Source organism: Nanorana parkeri, unplaced genomic scaffold (genome assembly GCF_000935625.1).
Source record: "Nanorana parkeri isolate BGI_ZX_2015 unplaced genomic scaffold, ASM93562v1 scaffold391, whole genome shotgun sequence".
Classification (NCBI taxonomy): domain Eukaryota; kingdom Metazoa; phylum Chordata; class Amphibia; order Anura; family Dicroglossidae; genus Nanorana; species Nanorana parkeri.
This window is the reverse complement of record NW_017306659.1, coordinates 730,348-747,427: the sequence shown is the minus strand read 5'-3', so window position 1 is coordinate 747,427 and position 17,080 is coordinate 730,348. Positions and strand designations below refer to the sequence as shown.

Below are 17,080 nucleotides of genomic sequence, written 5' to 3'. Positions count from 1 at the left end.
AAAATAATAATGTAGTAGGACCTAAAACATGCTATTCTTTTCAGCCCCTCTTGCATCACATTCCATCAGACAGTTATGGGAGAGTAGGGCAGCTGCATTAGTTCTCTACGCTGAAATGTATTTGCTGAACACATGATGTCTGAATGGAATGGAAAAATGGAAATCTGGAAAAAAAAATGCAGCACCATGTGCTTTCCCAAGGCGTTCGTGTGCAGCAAACCCTTTAGACAGAAAACAATAGTTCCCTATGTTCTTTCCATCCTTCTCTTCTCGCTGTCCAGAAATGTGACAGGTGAGGGAGAGTGTCACATTTAAAACAAAGTATTACCCATGGAAATTATCAAGATCAATCAGTAATTATTGAATGGATATTAAAAGAGATAGTAAGGTATTTGTGGCTGCCATATGACTAAAATATATGGCTCAGTTATAGAACAGCTGGATCTTTTAGTTAAGTTCATATTCATGACAAAATAAGTCAGATATATCCATATTCATGTATGGCAAAATATGTCAGATACACATCAGACTTTCATATGACTTTCACAAAACATAATATACATTATACTTCAAAACCTTTAAAGGCTTGATAAAAACAGGCTGCACTTTCTTTCACTCACATTAGCAAAGATTGTAACCACATGAATATCTGGTTAATTTAATAGAATCCTACCCTTGCAAGTGCTTCCTCAATGGTGATCATCTTTTCCTTTACCATCATCATCAGCTGAATTCGTTCTTCATCACTCATTGTGATCTCACTAGCCAGGTAACCTACATCCTCCCCTGTACAAAAAAGGAGCAGAAAAAAAAACTTGTAATATAGATCACATCTGGGTGCATAACAAAAGGGACACATTCTAGTCTGCACGGTCATATGCATAATGAGTAATCAGTTACAAAGTAATTTTAAGGGGATAATAGCAACGCACTCCTGACTACTAGTAAATGTAGCTTTACATTGTTCTACTGAATGTCCATCATGTGATAACACTCCAATAAAGCAAATGGCAACTGACACAGGATCCAGCAGCAATCCATCTCTAATTTGGCCTTTATTTAACTGGTTGAAGACCAGGTGTTTAGACCCCCTTCCTGGCCAGGCCATTTTTCAGTATTCAGCGCTGCGGTACTTTGACTGACTTTTATTCCGTCATGCAACGCTGTACTGAAATGAATTTTATACCATTTTTTGGGGACACATAGAGCTTTCTTTTGGTGGTATTTAATCACCAATATGGGTTTTATGTTTTACTATAATTAGGAAAAATTACTGAAAATCTTGAAAAAAAAAGTTTTTTTTAACATAATGTTAGGAAACATTTATTATTACCCAGTTTTTTGGTAAAATATAGAAGATCGGGTCACGTCGGGTAAATAGACACCAAACATGTCAAGCTTTAAAATTGTGCGCACCCGCGAAATCGCAGAAAACTACCATACCCAAAATTGGCCATAGGCGACGCTTTAAAAGCTTTTACCGCTCATCAGTTGGTGTTATCAGTGATTGATGGCCCTAGAACTATTGCTCTCACTCCGACGTTCGCGGCGATATGTAACATGTGCGGTGTAATGGGCGCAATCGTCTTTTTTGCACATATGCGCCCCCGACGCATGTTTGCATGTGTGTATGTATGGGTGGGGACTTTAAAAAATTTTTTTGTTTCTTTATTCTTTGTTATGTGTAACTTTAAAAAAAAATTTTGGGGGGGGACTTTATTTTTTCCCTACTAAACTTTATTGCTATCACATAAGGGGTCTATTCATAACCAATGGGATTCCTTGTTTTCCAAAAGGTGAAATAATCAGCGTGCTTCTATCAGCACGTGCTAATTGCCAAAGCTATATCACTACCTGTAAAGCTTAACAGCATGCATAGATAACATTGTTGCCATTAGGTAAATCAGTAAACGCCATTATTATTATTATGCCAGTGTGTTTGCATGCATGTTTGATGCATTTGCGAGCAGGTAAAATAGGGCTTGCTGCAGTTTTTCCACATGCTCTGGAACTGAACACTGCGGTGTGAACTAGAGCCCAAAATACCATTGGAATACATTGGACGCAGTTTTGTAACGGCTCTGTAACTGCTCTGCACCTGCTCCGCGCTTGGTGTGAACTAGCCCTCAAACATTTTAGTGGGGCTGTTTGTCCGTATACACAGATGGCTATATACAGCACTGTTGAGGAGTAGGGCAATTGAAGTGCAATTCTGTACGGGATGAAAAATACTGCCTGTTTTAAAGAAAGTAGAAGTTTTGAAGGAACATCTCTAGCAAGTAAATAGGACATTATTTCATTGTGTGGATGCACAGGATTGTACTCAGAGGGCCTTCTGGGACACTGTACAGAATAAAGAGCTGAATTGTTTCATTCTCCCCCATCTGTTATGTCTTTCAGAACTGCATCACCAAACTTGTCTAAATTTCAGTATAATCTCACATATTAGAAATCATAAAGAGAGTTCTCTGTCATGTTTCAACTAGCCTAAAGCAAAGCATGTACCCCATGCATATGCCTTTATGAGAACCATGAATACATTTCTACATAGACATGCAATTTTGTGATCACAAGATATGGTCAGACTGTAGTAAAGCATCTCATGCTGTGACATTTCAGTTAGCAACAGAAGAAGACATACAAAGAGTCAGTGTTATTTTTTGAACAGGTACACAGATCAGTTCTTCCTTGGTCACTGACAATAAGATATTATTGAAGCAAGGAACAGCCAGGCAACTAGAATTTTTGGAAGTCAGCAATAGCAGCCCCCATGCCGCTCTTAGTTCTGGTGGCATAATTGCTTGTTAACAAATCTTTTGGTAGATTTTCTCCTATTTTTGCCTGTCTTTTACCATTTCCTTTTTTACCCTGCACTGCAACATTGAAACTCTGTCGATCAAACATTTACAGACTGTGTTAAATGGCAATTCCAGCTTTTGAAACAAAAAAATGCACATTTCTTTTATTATTATTTTTTGAATTGGATCCAGTAAAGCTTGCAGCCACGATCAGTAGATTGCAGGTGCAATGCTCTGTCTCCTGCATACCCATCCCCCTGTCCATGTCTGTACCAAGGTACGGAAAGTCAGTAACATTAACGGGAGGAAGTGCAAATGGACTACAAGTGCAATGATGACACCACACTTATAGTCCATTGAGAACTGCAAGTCCCTCTGCCACGGTGGCTAGCAGGACATGTAGTTTCTACATTCACAGATCCTGTCAAAGGATCTGTGAATAGATGATGCGGATGTGTTGAAACAGCCTTGAACAGCTGTGTGGAATCAAGTTTGTAAACCAGCCTGCAGTGAGAAGAACCCCACGATTGAGCAAGTAAACTTAACCTTAATGGGGAATATTTATGTGTAAAGTGGGACAATGTGTAGAAAAATAGTAAAGCAAAACCAATATTTTGTTTATCTATGTAAAACTTTATGTCTCCGCATAATCTTGCTACATTTCAACAAAGCAACAGATATTTACAAAGCGACCATCACAGTTGCTTTTGGGAGACCGTTCAAGGAGAATTATGCGGTGATTGAAAAACAGGCAGATGCAGCTGTCAATCAGCCTGCGGGGTGGAGCTTGATAATATTGTTGGGATCTGTCCCGACTGCGGCGCGGCCCTGCGCTCTTAACATATACAGCTCGAACACAAGACAAGGCAATTTGACTTGTCGTGGGTGGGCACAGGTCACACCACCATGCTTTAAAAATTATAATTTTTTTGTGTGAAATATCAATCAAGTCGAAACAAAAAACAAAACAAAACAGTACGATGCAGCTTGATTGAGCGCAACGGCAATGTCTGGGCACACGCACACCAGCAGCACTTTTACATAAGTGGTTAGGTGGGTTGATGGGGGGAGGGCAGGGCAGAGAGGTAACAATGGGTGCAGATTTTAATTGGAATGTAGAAGTGGGGAAGGAATTCAGTGATGACATGAGTGTGCATAATGGTTTTACCTGGTATTGCAGCTAGACAGGGATATAGGGAGATGCAGAAGAGGTGCAGAGGTGAAAAGTGGGAACACTGGGGGAAGAAAGCAAGAAGGTTGGAGAATAGATAATGAAATGCAGAGGAAAAGGAGAAAGTCAAAAAAGTGCAGAATGTTATGGCAGGAAAGGAACAGAGCTTAAGCTGGCCATACACCTTAAAGTCCATTCCTGGGGAAATAAGAAAAACCTCCCCTTGCTGTGGGGCTAACCCCACACTGCAAGAGTTCACTGCTTCTTTTAGTCTAGGTGACTGGTGTAAAGGACTTTTATTCCACTATATTGCTGGCACCAAGAGTGGTGCCTGCAGCCTCTTCTCCCCTCTGCCGGTCAAAGACCCGCTGACATCATCTTGTACAATGCAGGGTCCAGAGCCCTGCATTATACGTGAGGACACTGAAGGACAGTCCACAAGCTGGAGCAAAGGGGAGAACGGTGAGTGCCATTGGAGCAGGAGTCAGTTAAGTAAAACTGCTTTACACTGCTACTCTAGACCGAAACAAGCAGTTAAACCTCTTCGAGATCACTTCACTACTGTTGGATGAGAAACACCAAGAGAATACTCACACAGGTCCAGCACTTTCTTTCCACACTTCCAAATATCTATACCCACAAGAGTCAGATCTTGAACAGTGATTGCAGTCACTGTTTGGCAAACAATTGAAAAATCTACTTTTGTCAAGCCAGGTGAATTTCGATCCGTGTATGGCTGGCATTAGCCAACACCAGACAGTCTAATGATAGTAGCTGGTCTGGTAATACATTTTGTAAGCAGAGATATGGCACATATCAGCTCTGGCAATATAACACTTTCCTACAACATGGAATCTACAGCACCTTTTGTAGATACCTTTTGTACAGCATAAGTGACAAAATGGCTTGGACATGACATTCAATCTGCATCCTAAAAACGGCAGTAGTAAAATAGATCTGGTGGCATTACATTTTTTTTTTTCAATCAATAATTTTTTTTTTTAGTTTGTTGTTTTTTTGTTTTGCGTATACAACATCATACAAACATATCAAAGACATTCGTTTACACTTGATGGTTTGACATGAATCACGGTAAACCTCAGTTCTTCCCATACAACCAATATGACCATGGAGGCACTATACTGAGATATAGAGGTTAACAGTTAATAAACCATTGCTGTCTCATTGATAAAAACCCAGTGAATTCTACGTTCTAGTTCTGCAAAAGGCACAGTGGCGGATTTCCATGACTTCGCCACTACCTGTTTTGCCGCTGTGAGGCCGTGGAGTAGGAATTTGTGCTGTTTTGGTGTGGCATTTTCAGGGGGTATGTTGAGAAGAGCCACTTTTGGGTCAGGCGTCAGTGTAAGGGCCGTGACTGTTGACAAAAAGGCAAAAACTCTATTCCAGAAGTTCCACACAACAGGGCAGTGCCACCATACATGCATGTAGGAACCCACCTCTCCGTAGCCTCGGAAGCATTGCCCGTCGTGACCTGGACAAACGATCTGAGCCTACTGGGTACCAAGTACCACCGATATAGAAGCTTGTAGTTAGTTTCCAGGGCCTGCGTGCTCTGAGAGCTAGATTTGGTCACTTCCCAGATGGTGTTCCAGCTGTCCTCATCTATGGGACTACCAAGGTCCTTTTCCCAGGCTAGCATGTAGTTATGGCTGGGTGATACTATCCCCAACATTACCTGGGCATAGAGTTGGGAGACTAGACCTGGTGTGGAGGGGTCATCTAAGCAGACCCGTTCAAACGTGGTGTACAGTGGCCCTGTAGGGAACGTTGGGACTTGTGCAGAGATAAAATGCTTGACCTGCAGGTAACGGAACAGTTCGCTGGCCGGCAGCTTAAATGATTCTTGCAGTTGTTGGAACGTTTTTGGACCCGCAGCAGTGTACAGTTTGTGCATCTCCAGAAACCCAATGTCGGAATGCGAGTGGGGAATCACAGCCAGGGGGGAAGGCGGGGTTTCGCAAAAATGACAGGAGGGGATGGTGTGAGGACTGGAGGTGACTAGAGTATTTATGCGCGTCCCAAAGGCGTAAGGAATGTCGCATGATTGGGTTCTGTATCCCCTGTCTATCTTTGGGCAGTAACTAAAGGAGGTTGTCTATCGTCAGGGGGTCACTGTCGACCGCTTCCAGGGAGACCCATAAAGGGGGATCTGCTGTTGCATGGTACTTTGGAAGCACCACTAACTGGGCCGCCGTGTAGTAAGCTGATACGTGAGGAACTCCGCTGAGTTTCTGTGAAAAGAGTGTGGTGCGCGATATATTCTTGCCAGATAAACTGGAAAATTTTGCGCTGCAGTATCCTGAGTCTATGGCGTGGGACAGGAATCGGGAGGACCCTAAAAAAGTAGAGCAGTTTTGGCATGTACGTCATCTTAATGGCAGATATCCTCCCCAGCCATGACAAAGTATAGTGCGACCAGGCTCTGAGCAATTGGGTGAGGCCTGAGAATAGAGCAGGGTAATTCGCCTCAAATAGAGATTCATAGGTGGCGGTTAGGCGAATGCCTAGGTAGCGTAAGGCTTGGGGTTCCCACACGAAGGGGAAAGTGGTGCGTAGGGCGTCTACAGCTGAGGTTGGCAGTGTTATGTTGAGGGCTTTGGATTTATGGGGATTAACTTTCAGGCCAAAGGTGGCATTACATTTTGCTGAAGTGACATATGTCTAAAATTTCAAGTTTTGGTATATTAGAAATTGGCTAAGGCTAGTATTATTGTCATCAACTATGTCAACTATAACAATAAACCTGGAAAATACACTCAGAACCTACGGATAACAAATTAAGTTGGCTGTAACACTCACCCTTAAATCTAGAGAAGGGTACAGAGCCTCAAAAGGTAACCTGGACAACAAAACTGTTGATGCAAGCCACATTTAAAGGGTTCCTGGGACATACCTTTTATGCCTGCTATAAGCCCCATATTGGGTAAATCCATTTCATAAGCAAAAATCAACATTACATATACATTTCAGAAACTATGAGAGCATTTAGACTATTTATATAATGACAATACTACAATAAAAAGGTCAATTAAAGATTAAGATTAAAGTTAATCTCAAGAGAGAGGTTTCCAAGAAATGTAACCCTTTTTTTAAAATTAAAAATGCATTCTATCTGAGAAGTTACATAACAGTTTTCTTATTAGAGTTTGTGACTCTACATCTTATGGAAGTGACAAAATGCTGAGGTTAATAACAGTACTTTTCTAGCACAGCTATGAACACAAATGTCATAAACAGTAAGAGTTAATGTGACTACTATTACCTTTTGAAGTCTGTCTCATAATTCCTTTTTGGCTTTTTCTGAAATTTTGCCAGAAATATTTATTTTTCTTCTTCCAGTCAATTTTTCCTATTATTCAAGGAAAAAAGAAAGGCACAATAAATACATTCTAATGTTTGCTAATTAGCATAGGGCTGCAAATACAAAACTGTTTGTTCTAGTAAGCAATCTAAGTTGCTGCAAGGTATTTGAACCATGCAACATTAAATTGTTGGTAGGTTTTGTCTGTAAATGATTTTCTGACACCATCATGGCAGCATACAAATGGGTATAGCTCCGCCCCATCACAGGACCGATCATGCTATAAATCAAACATGCCTCCCCTGTGCAGGAGATAGGGTACGTACAGCAGTCGTTGCCACTTTTTTTTTCATCTACTGCTGGGGGATCCACTTTTAACTAAACTGTCCAAAGTGGAATTGGGCTTTAAGCAACAGAGCGCAACTCCCCAACTGGATAAAGAAGAGGCACTAGCAAACTGAGGATGACACTGTCCTCTCCCCAATATGCAGGGTTCTTGTCAGCACATAGATATATGTAGTCCTGACCCTCCTTCTCCCAGTCTGAAAGCTGCTGTACAGCCAGTTACAAGAAGCTGATATTAAGACTGATTCAGCTAGTCAAACATGGTATCCGAGAATAATATGAATATCTACATATAGACCACTTTTGAAGTAAAAGTTTGTTTAAAATCTTTATAATAAATTGGCAAATCTAGCTGCCTGTGTTCACTTAAATTAAATTAGAAAGTGTGAAGAATGGTTATTATGTGTTTGTACATTGTTCCTTGTTGGGCAGAATAAGCCTGATTAGTATTTATTGCATTCAATCATATAGTACAATAGACCATTCATGCTGATTTAGTATGCCCTCATAAAAAAATAAAAAAACAAACAAAAACAAAACTGCAAATGGGAAAAAAAGACTATTCACTTACCTACAGAGCTGTCTTCAGAGCTGGATTTATGAAGGGAGAATCTGAAAAAAAGAAAAAAAAGAGGATTCTTAGAGTGTTGTTCTTAGAGTGTTACATTGTATATGTACACTGTATTTTTACAACATTACTGCAGTTTTGAGCTTATTCTTTAAAAATGATAAAAAAATACCTGTTGTGTTGTTTGTAACTTCCTCTGTTTAACAGCAGAGAGCACCAAAGAGCTTTTTTTATGCTCAGTACATTTTCAATTAACCTGATTCCTGCCATAACGATGCAGGCATTTAATGATTATTAGAATATTTGAACACAGAATGAATATTCACTGCAAGAAAGGATAATTGTATTCTAGTACACAGCAGAAGCTCAGAAATATAGTAATTTCAGAAAATGTGTAGATAGTATGATCCACCTAAAGTGTCCATATTCTAAGTCTGTACCATCCTGATGTTTGGTTTACATATTATGGATACTGATGCAGCAACTCATGTTGTGACTGATAAAGCCTAGTTGTTGCAGGAAGGCAGGCTTTGTATAGGGTAGCTTGCAAAAATTTGCAGCCCTAAAGAAATCTTAACTTCTCAGTTCTCAGCTGGAAACTAGGAGCATGCACCAGTGACCTTTTAGGTCAGGCAGTTTTAAAACCGAGGTTCCTGCAAAATGGGTTCTGTGCACAGTATCACACAATACTTGAAGTATTTCTAAGCCAGTATCATTTACAGGAGTACAGCTGACCTTTAACATACCCATTTAAATATTCACAACATAAAGCGAGTAAAGCCATGTCCAGGTGTACACGGTGAAAAAGCACATGTGTGAACTTTGTAAATTAATGACCTTCTTAGCTTATCACTGTGGTACCAGATGCTTCATTCTCATACAATAAGCACTTCCTCCTCAGGAGACCCAATCTGTAATAATTACTGGCAAGCCTGCTTTCCTCTGCACACTAAGCAGCTGACAGATAAGCAGCTTGGAGACGGTAACTGCCCTTGTTTTTAGTTCTGAAAAGGTTAATTCCCACCAGGATGACACTTCGGAAACAGTTTACTTACCATCTCCCTAATTTAAATGGTCAGCTCACCTAAATTTAAATCTCAGATTTCCATAAATGCTACCACCTTCTTTTATCGTTATAAAATCTAGCTGAAAAATCTATGCTTGTGAGCACATAGGTTGGCCCATTTGCACAGTCATAGAACGGAATGCAGCAAGATACAGTGTTCAGAGTGACTAACTCAGTGAGGAGAGGACTCAATGGCAGCAATGACCAGAGAAGAAGTCAGTAGGCAATTCAAAAGCAAACTGACTCAAAACCTCTAAATAGCATTTAATAGACCAATTCTGTCATAGTATATGTTGCTTTTATCCCATGCTTCTGCGAGGAGTAGAATCTGAGATACAGACTTTGACAGTTCACTTACCATGCGCTGCAGGGACATTGAGATTAGAGCTGTCAATCAGTTGTCCGTCTCCTTTGCAAATCCTATTTGTGAATGAAGAGGAGTGAACTGTCAAAGTCTGTATCTCAGTTCCTACTCCACACAGAAGCATGGGAAACAAATAGGGATGCACCGATAACGATACTGGATATTTTCATGATTACTCGTGAAAATGCCCCTTATACTAAAAGCCTATACTAGTGCGTTAAATGTTTAAACTAAAGCGGCTGCCTGAGGTCCCGCTTGGTGGGGACCTCAGCAGCCTTCCTGCTAACCGTGCGGCGCCTGTTTTGTGCAGCATGGCGCAGCTGCAGCATTTGGCCGCCCTGCTCCCACAGCCTGCGCATTGTGTGTGCCCGCAATATCCTAGTGCACACCCTGGACTCTGAGTTCCCGCAATGACGGCATGCCTCGGGTCTCTCGTCCTCCGACTCTGACTACATAGACATGGGCAGCATTACAGACATGTATTTGTCATCACCTATTAAAATATAGTTCACCCTGCGGTTCTTCCTATTTGCAGCCAGACAGGTTATCGCAGGACATTGGAAGTCCACCCAGGTGCCTCCCTTATTGATGTGGTTGAATAGCCTGAATGATACTATGCACATGGAAGAAATGGTCGCTATAGATGCTGACCGTATGGAATCCTTCCGAAACCTATGGTTGCCCTGGATTTGCTTCCAAGACTCCGCTGCTTTTCCTGCCTTATTGGCCTCAGCACCATAGCTAGGATGTGTCATAATGTTATTGTTCTGCTATACTCGCATGTTGTGGCCCTGGCTTCATCTTCTGTGGCCAATAGGGACTGATATCTGACCCCGCGGGTCCATTACCCTTACTCACCTCCCCCCAATGTCTATGTTGTAATGTGTCGTCCTGTTTTGTCTTGTCCCACGTCTACAGGTTTGTCTCCCCCCCCCTCTATGTTTATCTAGGTATACAGAGCCATGAAGGGCTGCTCAGTTACGCACTCTCAATTGATATATGCCGCTTAGGCTCTCCAAATATATGTTGTGAGCAGTACCCATTGCCATGATACTACTGGAATGTACTGGGTCCTGTGGACCAAATTGCTTGTATACCTGTATATCCCTCGCATATATGCTTTCTGTGTTATGTTTTTTCTCCTGACTGGAATTAATAAACTTGATTTGATCAAAATATAGTTCACAATCACTAATCTGAGACTTTAGTTTTTCCCTTACTATATATAGTAGGATAACCAGATCATATTTATATAGGATCTTTGTAGATTCTGTATCTGGCAGATTCTGAGCAGGTGAGATGACCAACAGACGTCTGCACTCCAACATATTCCCTGTCAGCAAAACTCACAGTACAGCGAGGCTGACAGTGGCTGTGGCTCGTTTAGGGGGTTCGCCAGCATGCCTACTGCCCCTGCCAAAAGTCCCCCAATGGGGTCCGGGTCTTCCACCCAGCCTTGCCCCCTCCGCACCAGCCCCTTCACCAATTCCCCAGGGCACTGCTGCCCTTACCCGCTTCCTGCATCCCGTGCCTGACCTGCCTGCAGTGCCATCGCTCCCTGCTGCTGGATGAGAGAGGGCTGTGGGGCTTTGTCAAGAACTGGGTGCTGGAGGGTGTCACCGAGTCGGAGGCTGATTGCATGCACCGACCACAAGTTGAAGTACCGCAGCATGTACTGCGTCCAGTGCAAGATGCCAGTCTGCTACCAGTGCCTGAAGGAGGGAAAGCACAGCAGCCATGAAGTCATGGTGCTGTGGAAGCTGCACAAGGTGGGAGGGGGTGCATTGGGGGTGGGGTGTGATCAGCTGCCAGTTTCTGCCTACTGCAGGAAGGGTACCACTGGGAATACTCTGCTACTGTCTTAAGGGTCATACTGTATTTCTGTAAATATAACATAGTAGTCCATCCAGTTCAACCTCCAGTATGTGTGTGTGTGTATGTGTGTCTGTATTTATGTGTATTTAACACATCCATATCCTTGTATATTTAGTGACTGCAGAAACAAATCTAGAAGTTTCTTGAACTTATCTACACTATCAGCGGATACACTGCCTGTGGAAAGGAATTTCACATTTTTACTACAAGCACAGTAAAAAAAAAAACTTGCGTGTTCCAAGCTTGAACCCGCTCTCTTCTAACCTCTTGTTGTATCCACATGTTCTCAGTACTGTTCTAGGTGAAAACAACTTGTTTCGAATATTGTGGTCTCCATTGATATTTTTGAAGACTGCAGTATTAAGATTAAGTTCAGTTGTTGGAAGCGGTCTTCATAGCTCAGGCCTTCTATCCCTTTAATTCGTTTTGTGGCCCTTTTTTTAACTCTCTCAAGCACGAGGACATGCTTCCTGAGAGTTGGTGACCAAAATTGCACCACGTACTCAAGATCAGGCAGAACCAGTGCTTTATAAAGTGTCCCTATTTTAATGCAGGACAGTATCAAGTTTGCTTTGTTGACCGCAGCTTGGCATTGCACACTATTGCCAAATCTGTGATCTATGAGCACCCCCAGGTCCCTTTCCATGTCGGTCTTCCTTAATGCAGGCCCCCCCAGATAGTAGTTTGTGCACTCGTTCTTTGCACCCATGTGCGTAACTTTATATTTTTCAACATTAAATCATATATGCCAATGTCTAGCCCATGCTTCTATTTTTTCAGAACATGATATCTCTCTTTTTTTTTTTTAACAAGGAATTCAGTTCACATTTTGGGGCAATTTTACATTACAGAATTAACACTAGTCTATGTTGTGAGACATCTGTAGTCCTATAAGCAGAGAAGTAGAAAACAAAAAAAATGGCTAATGTAATCTCTGAACTGATACCACTGTGCACCAATGTGCACCAATGTGCAACACGCTCAGCCTTATTGCTATAAAACATACCTGTACAGCAGATAACCTTAATGTTTTATTGGGCAAAATTTGCAAAATGGGTTTAATAAACAAACAGGAATGTTGTATACAAAAAGTTGCTACAGTAAACTGCCCCACAGTTTGATTAACTTATGTAAGAGAGATTGCTATCGCAAAAAGCTATGCATTATTTTTTTTAGATAAGCATGACACATTCAAATACCAGATGTTACTGGTCACATGTGCAGTACAACCACTATATCACATTTTAACCTCTTCTACATGCAATAAAAACCCAAATCCAAAGAGAAACTGAGTTTTCAAATACAGCAGAGAAAGTTAAATGAGATATCAGACATTTGATAGCTTATTTTGTTTAAAACAAATAACCATACATTGCATTCTTCACTGTGACCCTCAGGAGCAGTCTCAGGGCAGCAATTACATTAAAATGAAGGTTATTTATATGCTGATTACAATTCCCCAATAATGATGAAGTGAAGCTTGGCAAGAAATGTGGCTATATTTTGACATGCAGCCAAATGCTGCCACTCTACTAGATGGCTTTAGGGTATGTTGTCTATTGACATACAACTTTATTAGCAGGTTCCCACAGACACTCTAAAATGACAGGTCCCTAACATGCCAGAAGAGAAAAACACATTTGACTGAAGGTCCGCAATAACTTTTCCATGACAAAGTGTACTGACCAGATACCAGATATACGTTAACATATTTAGTGGGCAATGCAGGGATTAAAAACTATGCCATTCCATGCTCCCTGGCTCCTTATATTTTATCAAACAGGATATCTTACGTTTTTGCCTTATAGTGGCTAGTCCTGCGATATGGAGGAAGTGGAAGTCCACTGCAGAGCCATCGCTTGCTAATTAGGCAGACATTATGAATGAATTGATCTATATGGAAGGTTTGGTAGCAGGGGACATGGACAGGACCGATCAGTTTCTCCGTATTTAGGGATGTTGGTCTTAATTTTGCCCCTCAGCGATATTTAGGGATATGTTGGGGTCCTGAAATCTCCACATCCCTATTCTTTTACCTGTTGTTTTGCATATTATTATTTAGGCATGGAATCTGTCATCCCCTATGGCTCTTTTAATTCTTTTGGTTTATTTGTTTCCTTTTCTGTTGCCTATATTGCTAGTTCTTCCTTTCCTTTGGTTTTTGTTTGTATTAATACACAGTATTACCTCTTATTTTTATCTATATAGATATCTGCAATATCTATATTTATTTATTCATGTGAATTAATTTTTATTGACTTTCACATATATATTGGGGGGGATATGTGTAAATTTAATAATATGTTTGTCAGTTATAACTTTATTAAATAAAGAGATTTAAAGAAAAATGACAGGTCCCCAACATGCCAGAAGAGAAAAATACATTTGACTGAAGGTCCACAATAACCTTTCCATGACAAAGTGTACTGATCAGATATAACTATGTTCAGATATTTAGTGGGCAATGCAGGGATCGAAAACTATGCCAAGCCCACAGTTTTCCTTTGAAAGTCAGCTTGATCGTTTTTTACAGAAGGCTAGAGGGTACAAGGGAGGGTTTTCTTCACATAATGGAAAGGCAACTTTCATTCATCAAACCTGGAATGAGGCAAAAGACTACTGCATCTTAACTACTTCCAGATGTTTTGGCTAACCTGATCTGAAAACCACTAACACATGGCAGACATAGGGAGTGTTAAAGGGAACTTGCCACCACCATATTTCTAACCTGACAGGTACCTTTAAAAATACTTTAAACCAATCACATAATTCAAAACCAAACTCTGGGCTCCTTTCCCAAGAGCAATTTGCCCTGTGTGTATTTTATGCTTTTTTATTTTATAATTACCTTTTTTAGATGTCTCCTGGCTGGTCACGTGACATGCAGAGTCTTTCTTGGACCTTCCCCAGCATGATAATGCAGATTGCAGCAATGACATGAAGACATCAGCGGCGCACTAGGTACCAATACATTACGAGTGCAGTGACTTCCCCTTACAAGGTGGGTCAATGTATGTACAAATTCATTATATGTCCTCAGTCTTCTGGCTTGAATGACAAAGGGAGCTATTCAACCCAGAAGACTTAGGGCATTTCTGGTGGACAGCAATTACTGCAGGGGTCTGTGCAGAATTTGGAGTTTAAGGAAAAATACTATCATACCCTCGTACAACATATACAAATTACAACAAAATAGCCAAAATCTGCGAATTCCCAAATTTGCATCTTGACAATTCTCTCATTCCAGAATGGATTCACTTATCATGCTTTTGTATCTCAAAACACACTATATTACTACTATCCCGTCAGAAATTATGAGAGACACATATTTGGGATTCTTCATTTCTATGACTTGTATATTTATAATACCAAGCTTTATTCTTTCATCTCCCTTATAGCAAAACTGACAGCTAAGCAGAAGAAAAACATATTTGTTCAGGATTATATGTGACCTAGAGGTTTATTTTGGTAGAATGAGGGACTGTAGATAAATAAACATGCTGAAGCAGCTACACCGTCAATAAATATAATGATTTCACAATGATAAGCAAAGTAGATGAAGTTAATAAAATACATGTTTTATATTGTTTTATATGTACAATGTTCGCACTGGCCACAGAAAAAACCATGAACATAATTAGACAGTAATCAATAAGAGGAAGGAGTGAAATTAGCATGCGGCTCAAGCAAGCAACTTGGTTAGAAGCGACCTTGTCACATAATTAGTGTGAAAGCCAAATTCTACTATAAACGCTATGGGATGAATGCACGTTCATCTATCTAAACGGGGGCCAGAGTGATTAGACAAATACTCCCTCAGTTTCTTATCACATTAGCATGAAACTGAAAGGAACTTTAAGGCAGCAAAGTGTTGACCTTGTTGGCATCCATGTGAAAAAGGGATGGATAGGAAAATAGGTTCCATTCAATTATCTACCCATTAGGTTTCCATGGAGATGGTTCTAGAGCAGGTCAAAACTTTCTCAGTAAATGCAAACACTGCAGTGTTTCATTGAAGCCAACGCATTTGTATGTATTTTTTTTAAACTTGCATAAGCAATGCACATTAGAAGAAGAAATGTGTTTCATTAGGATAAAGTTTACATCAAGTCAGAAAAAAAACATAATGTTTGCACGTCAGTACATTTAATCATGATGATGCATGCTTTACAAACTATGCCATACATTGCTAATCCTTGCAAACTATGTTTTCTATTTAAACATTAAGCTGTATAAAGCTTTCCTAACAGGCGATAATGAGCCTAACCATTGGAAACACCATGTAAAGATTTCCCAACTTGCTGGAAAACCTCAGTATAAACTAATGCTGATTGTTTCCAATGAATTAGTATTTCACAGTGTACACACTATATTTATTTACCAATTAGCTGAGCATGAGAAAACATGGTTGGTATTCTCCCCTTGTAGTTATGCATGCAAATCTGCCCATCTCTGGTCTGCCAGTTATCAAAGTATCACGACGTGGCTAATATATGAAAAATATGCTAGCAGAAAAAATGTTCGTTATAATACTTGCCCATAGCAATCAATCAATTTACAATAATTATTCCTATGATCCATTAAACATGACCTATTGTGGGCAACAAGCCATTTTCCTGTTAGCATGTCTCATACATGAACCCCCAAAGCAGATTTATTTACAGTATATTGCCAAAAGTATCGGGACGCCTGCCCTTACACGCCCATGAACTTTAATGGCATCCCAGTATTAGTCCATAGGGTTCAATATGGAGTTTGACCACCCTTTGCCGCTATAACAGCTTAAACTCTTTTGGGAAGGCTGTCCACAAGGTTTAGGAGTGTGTCTATGGGAATGTTTGACCATTCTTCCAGAAGCGCATTTGTGAGGTCAGGTACTGATGTTGGACGAGGAGGCCCGGCTCTTAGACTATGCTCCAATTCATCCCAAAGGTGTTCTATCAGGTTGAGGTCAGGACTCTGTGCAGGCCAGTCAATTTCCTCCACCCCAAACTCGCTCATCCATTCCTCCACTTCTCTAGAGTCTAGTGGCGGCTTGCTTTACACCACTGCATCCGACGCTTTGCATTGCACTTGGTGATGAAAGGCTTGGATGCAGCTGCTCGGCCATGGAAACCCATTCCATGAAGCTCTCTATGCACTGTTGTTGTGCCAATCTGAAGGCCACATGAAGTTTGGAGGTCTGTAGCTATAGACTCTGCAGTTGGCAGTTGGCAACTTCTGCGCACTGTGCGGTTCAGCATGCACTGACCCCGCTCTGTCATTTTACGTGGCCTACCACTTTGTGGCTGGATTGCTGTTGTTCCCAGTTGCTTCCACTTTGCTATAATACCACTAACAGTTGACCGTGTAATATTTAGTAGCAAGGAAATTTCCTGAGCTTGAATTTACTGAGCTCCTGAGAGCGAGCTATTCTTTCACAAGTGTTTGGAGAAGCAGTTTGCATGCCTAGTTGCTTGATTTTATACACCTGTGGCCATGGAGGTGATTGGAACACCTGAATCCAATGATTTGGAGGGGTGTCCCAATATGTTTGGCAATATAGTGTGTATATATATATATATATAT

The 17,080-nt window shown here is 40.8% G+C and overlaps 1 protein-coding gene across 1 annotated transcript in view; it reads right to left on the bottom strand.

The window, feature by feature from the left end:
* SASH1 (SAM and SH3 domain containing 1) overlaps positions 1-17,080 on the bottom strand; it is a 187,411-nt gene that overhangs the window by 77,003 nt on the left and 93,328 nt on the right. Inside the window, exons 5-7 of the mRNA XM_018559386.1 lie at positions 8,211-8,251; positions 7,256-7,342; positions 674-786 (exon numbers count right to left, since the gene is read on the bottom strand). Coding sequence (XP_018414888.1) covers positions 674-786; positions 7,256-7,342; positions 8,211-8,251 — 241 coding nt within the window. The remainder of the gene's footprint in view (positions 1-673; positions 787-7,255; positions 7,343-8,210; positions 8,252-17,080) is intronic.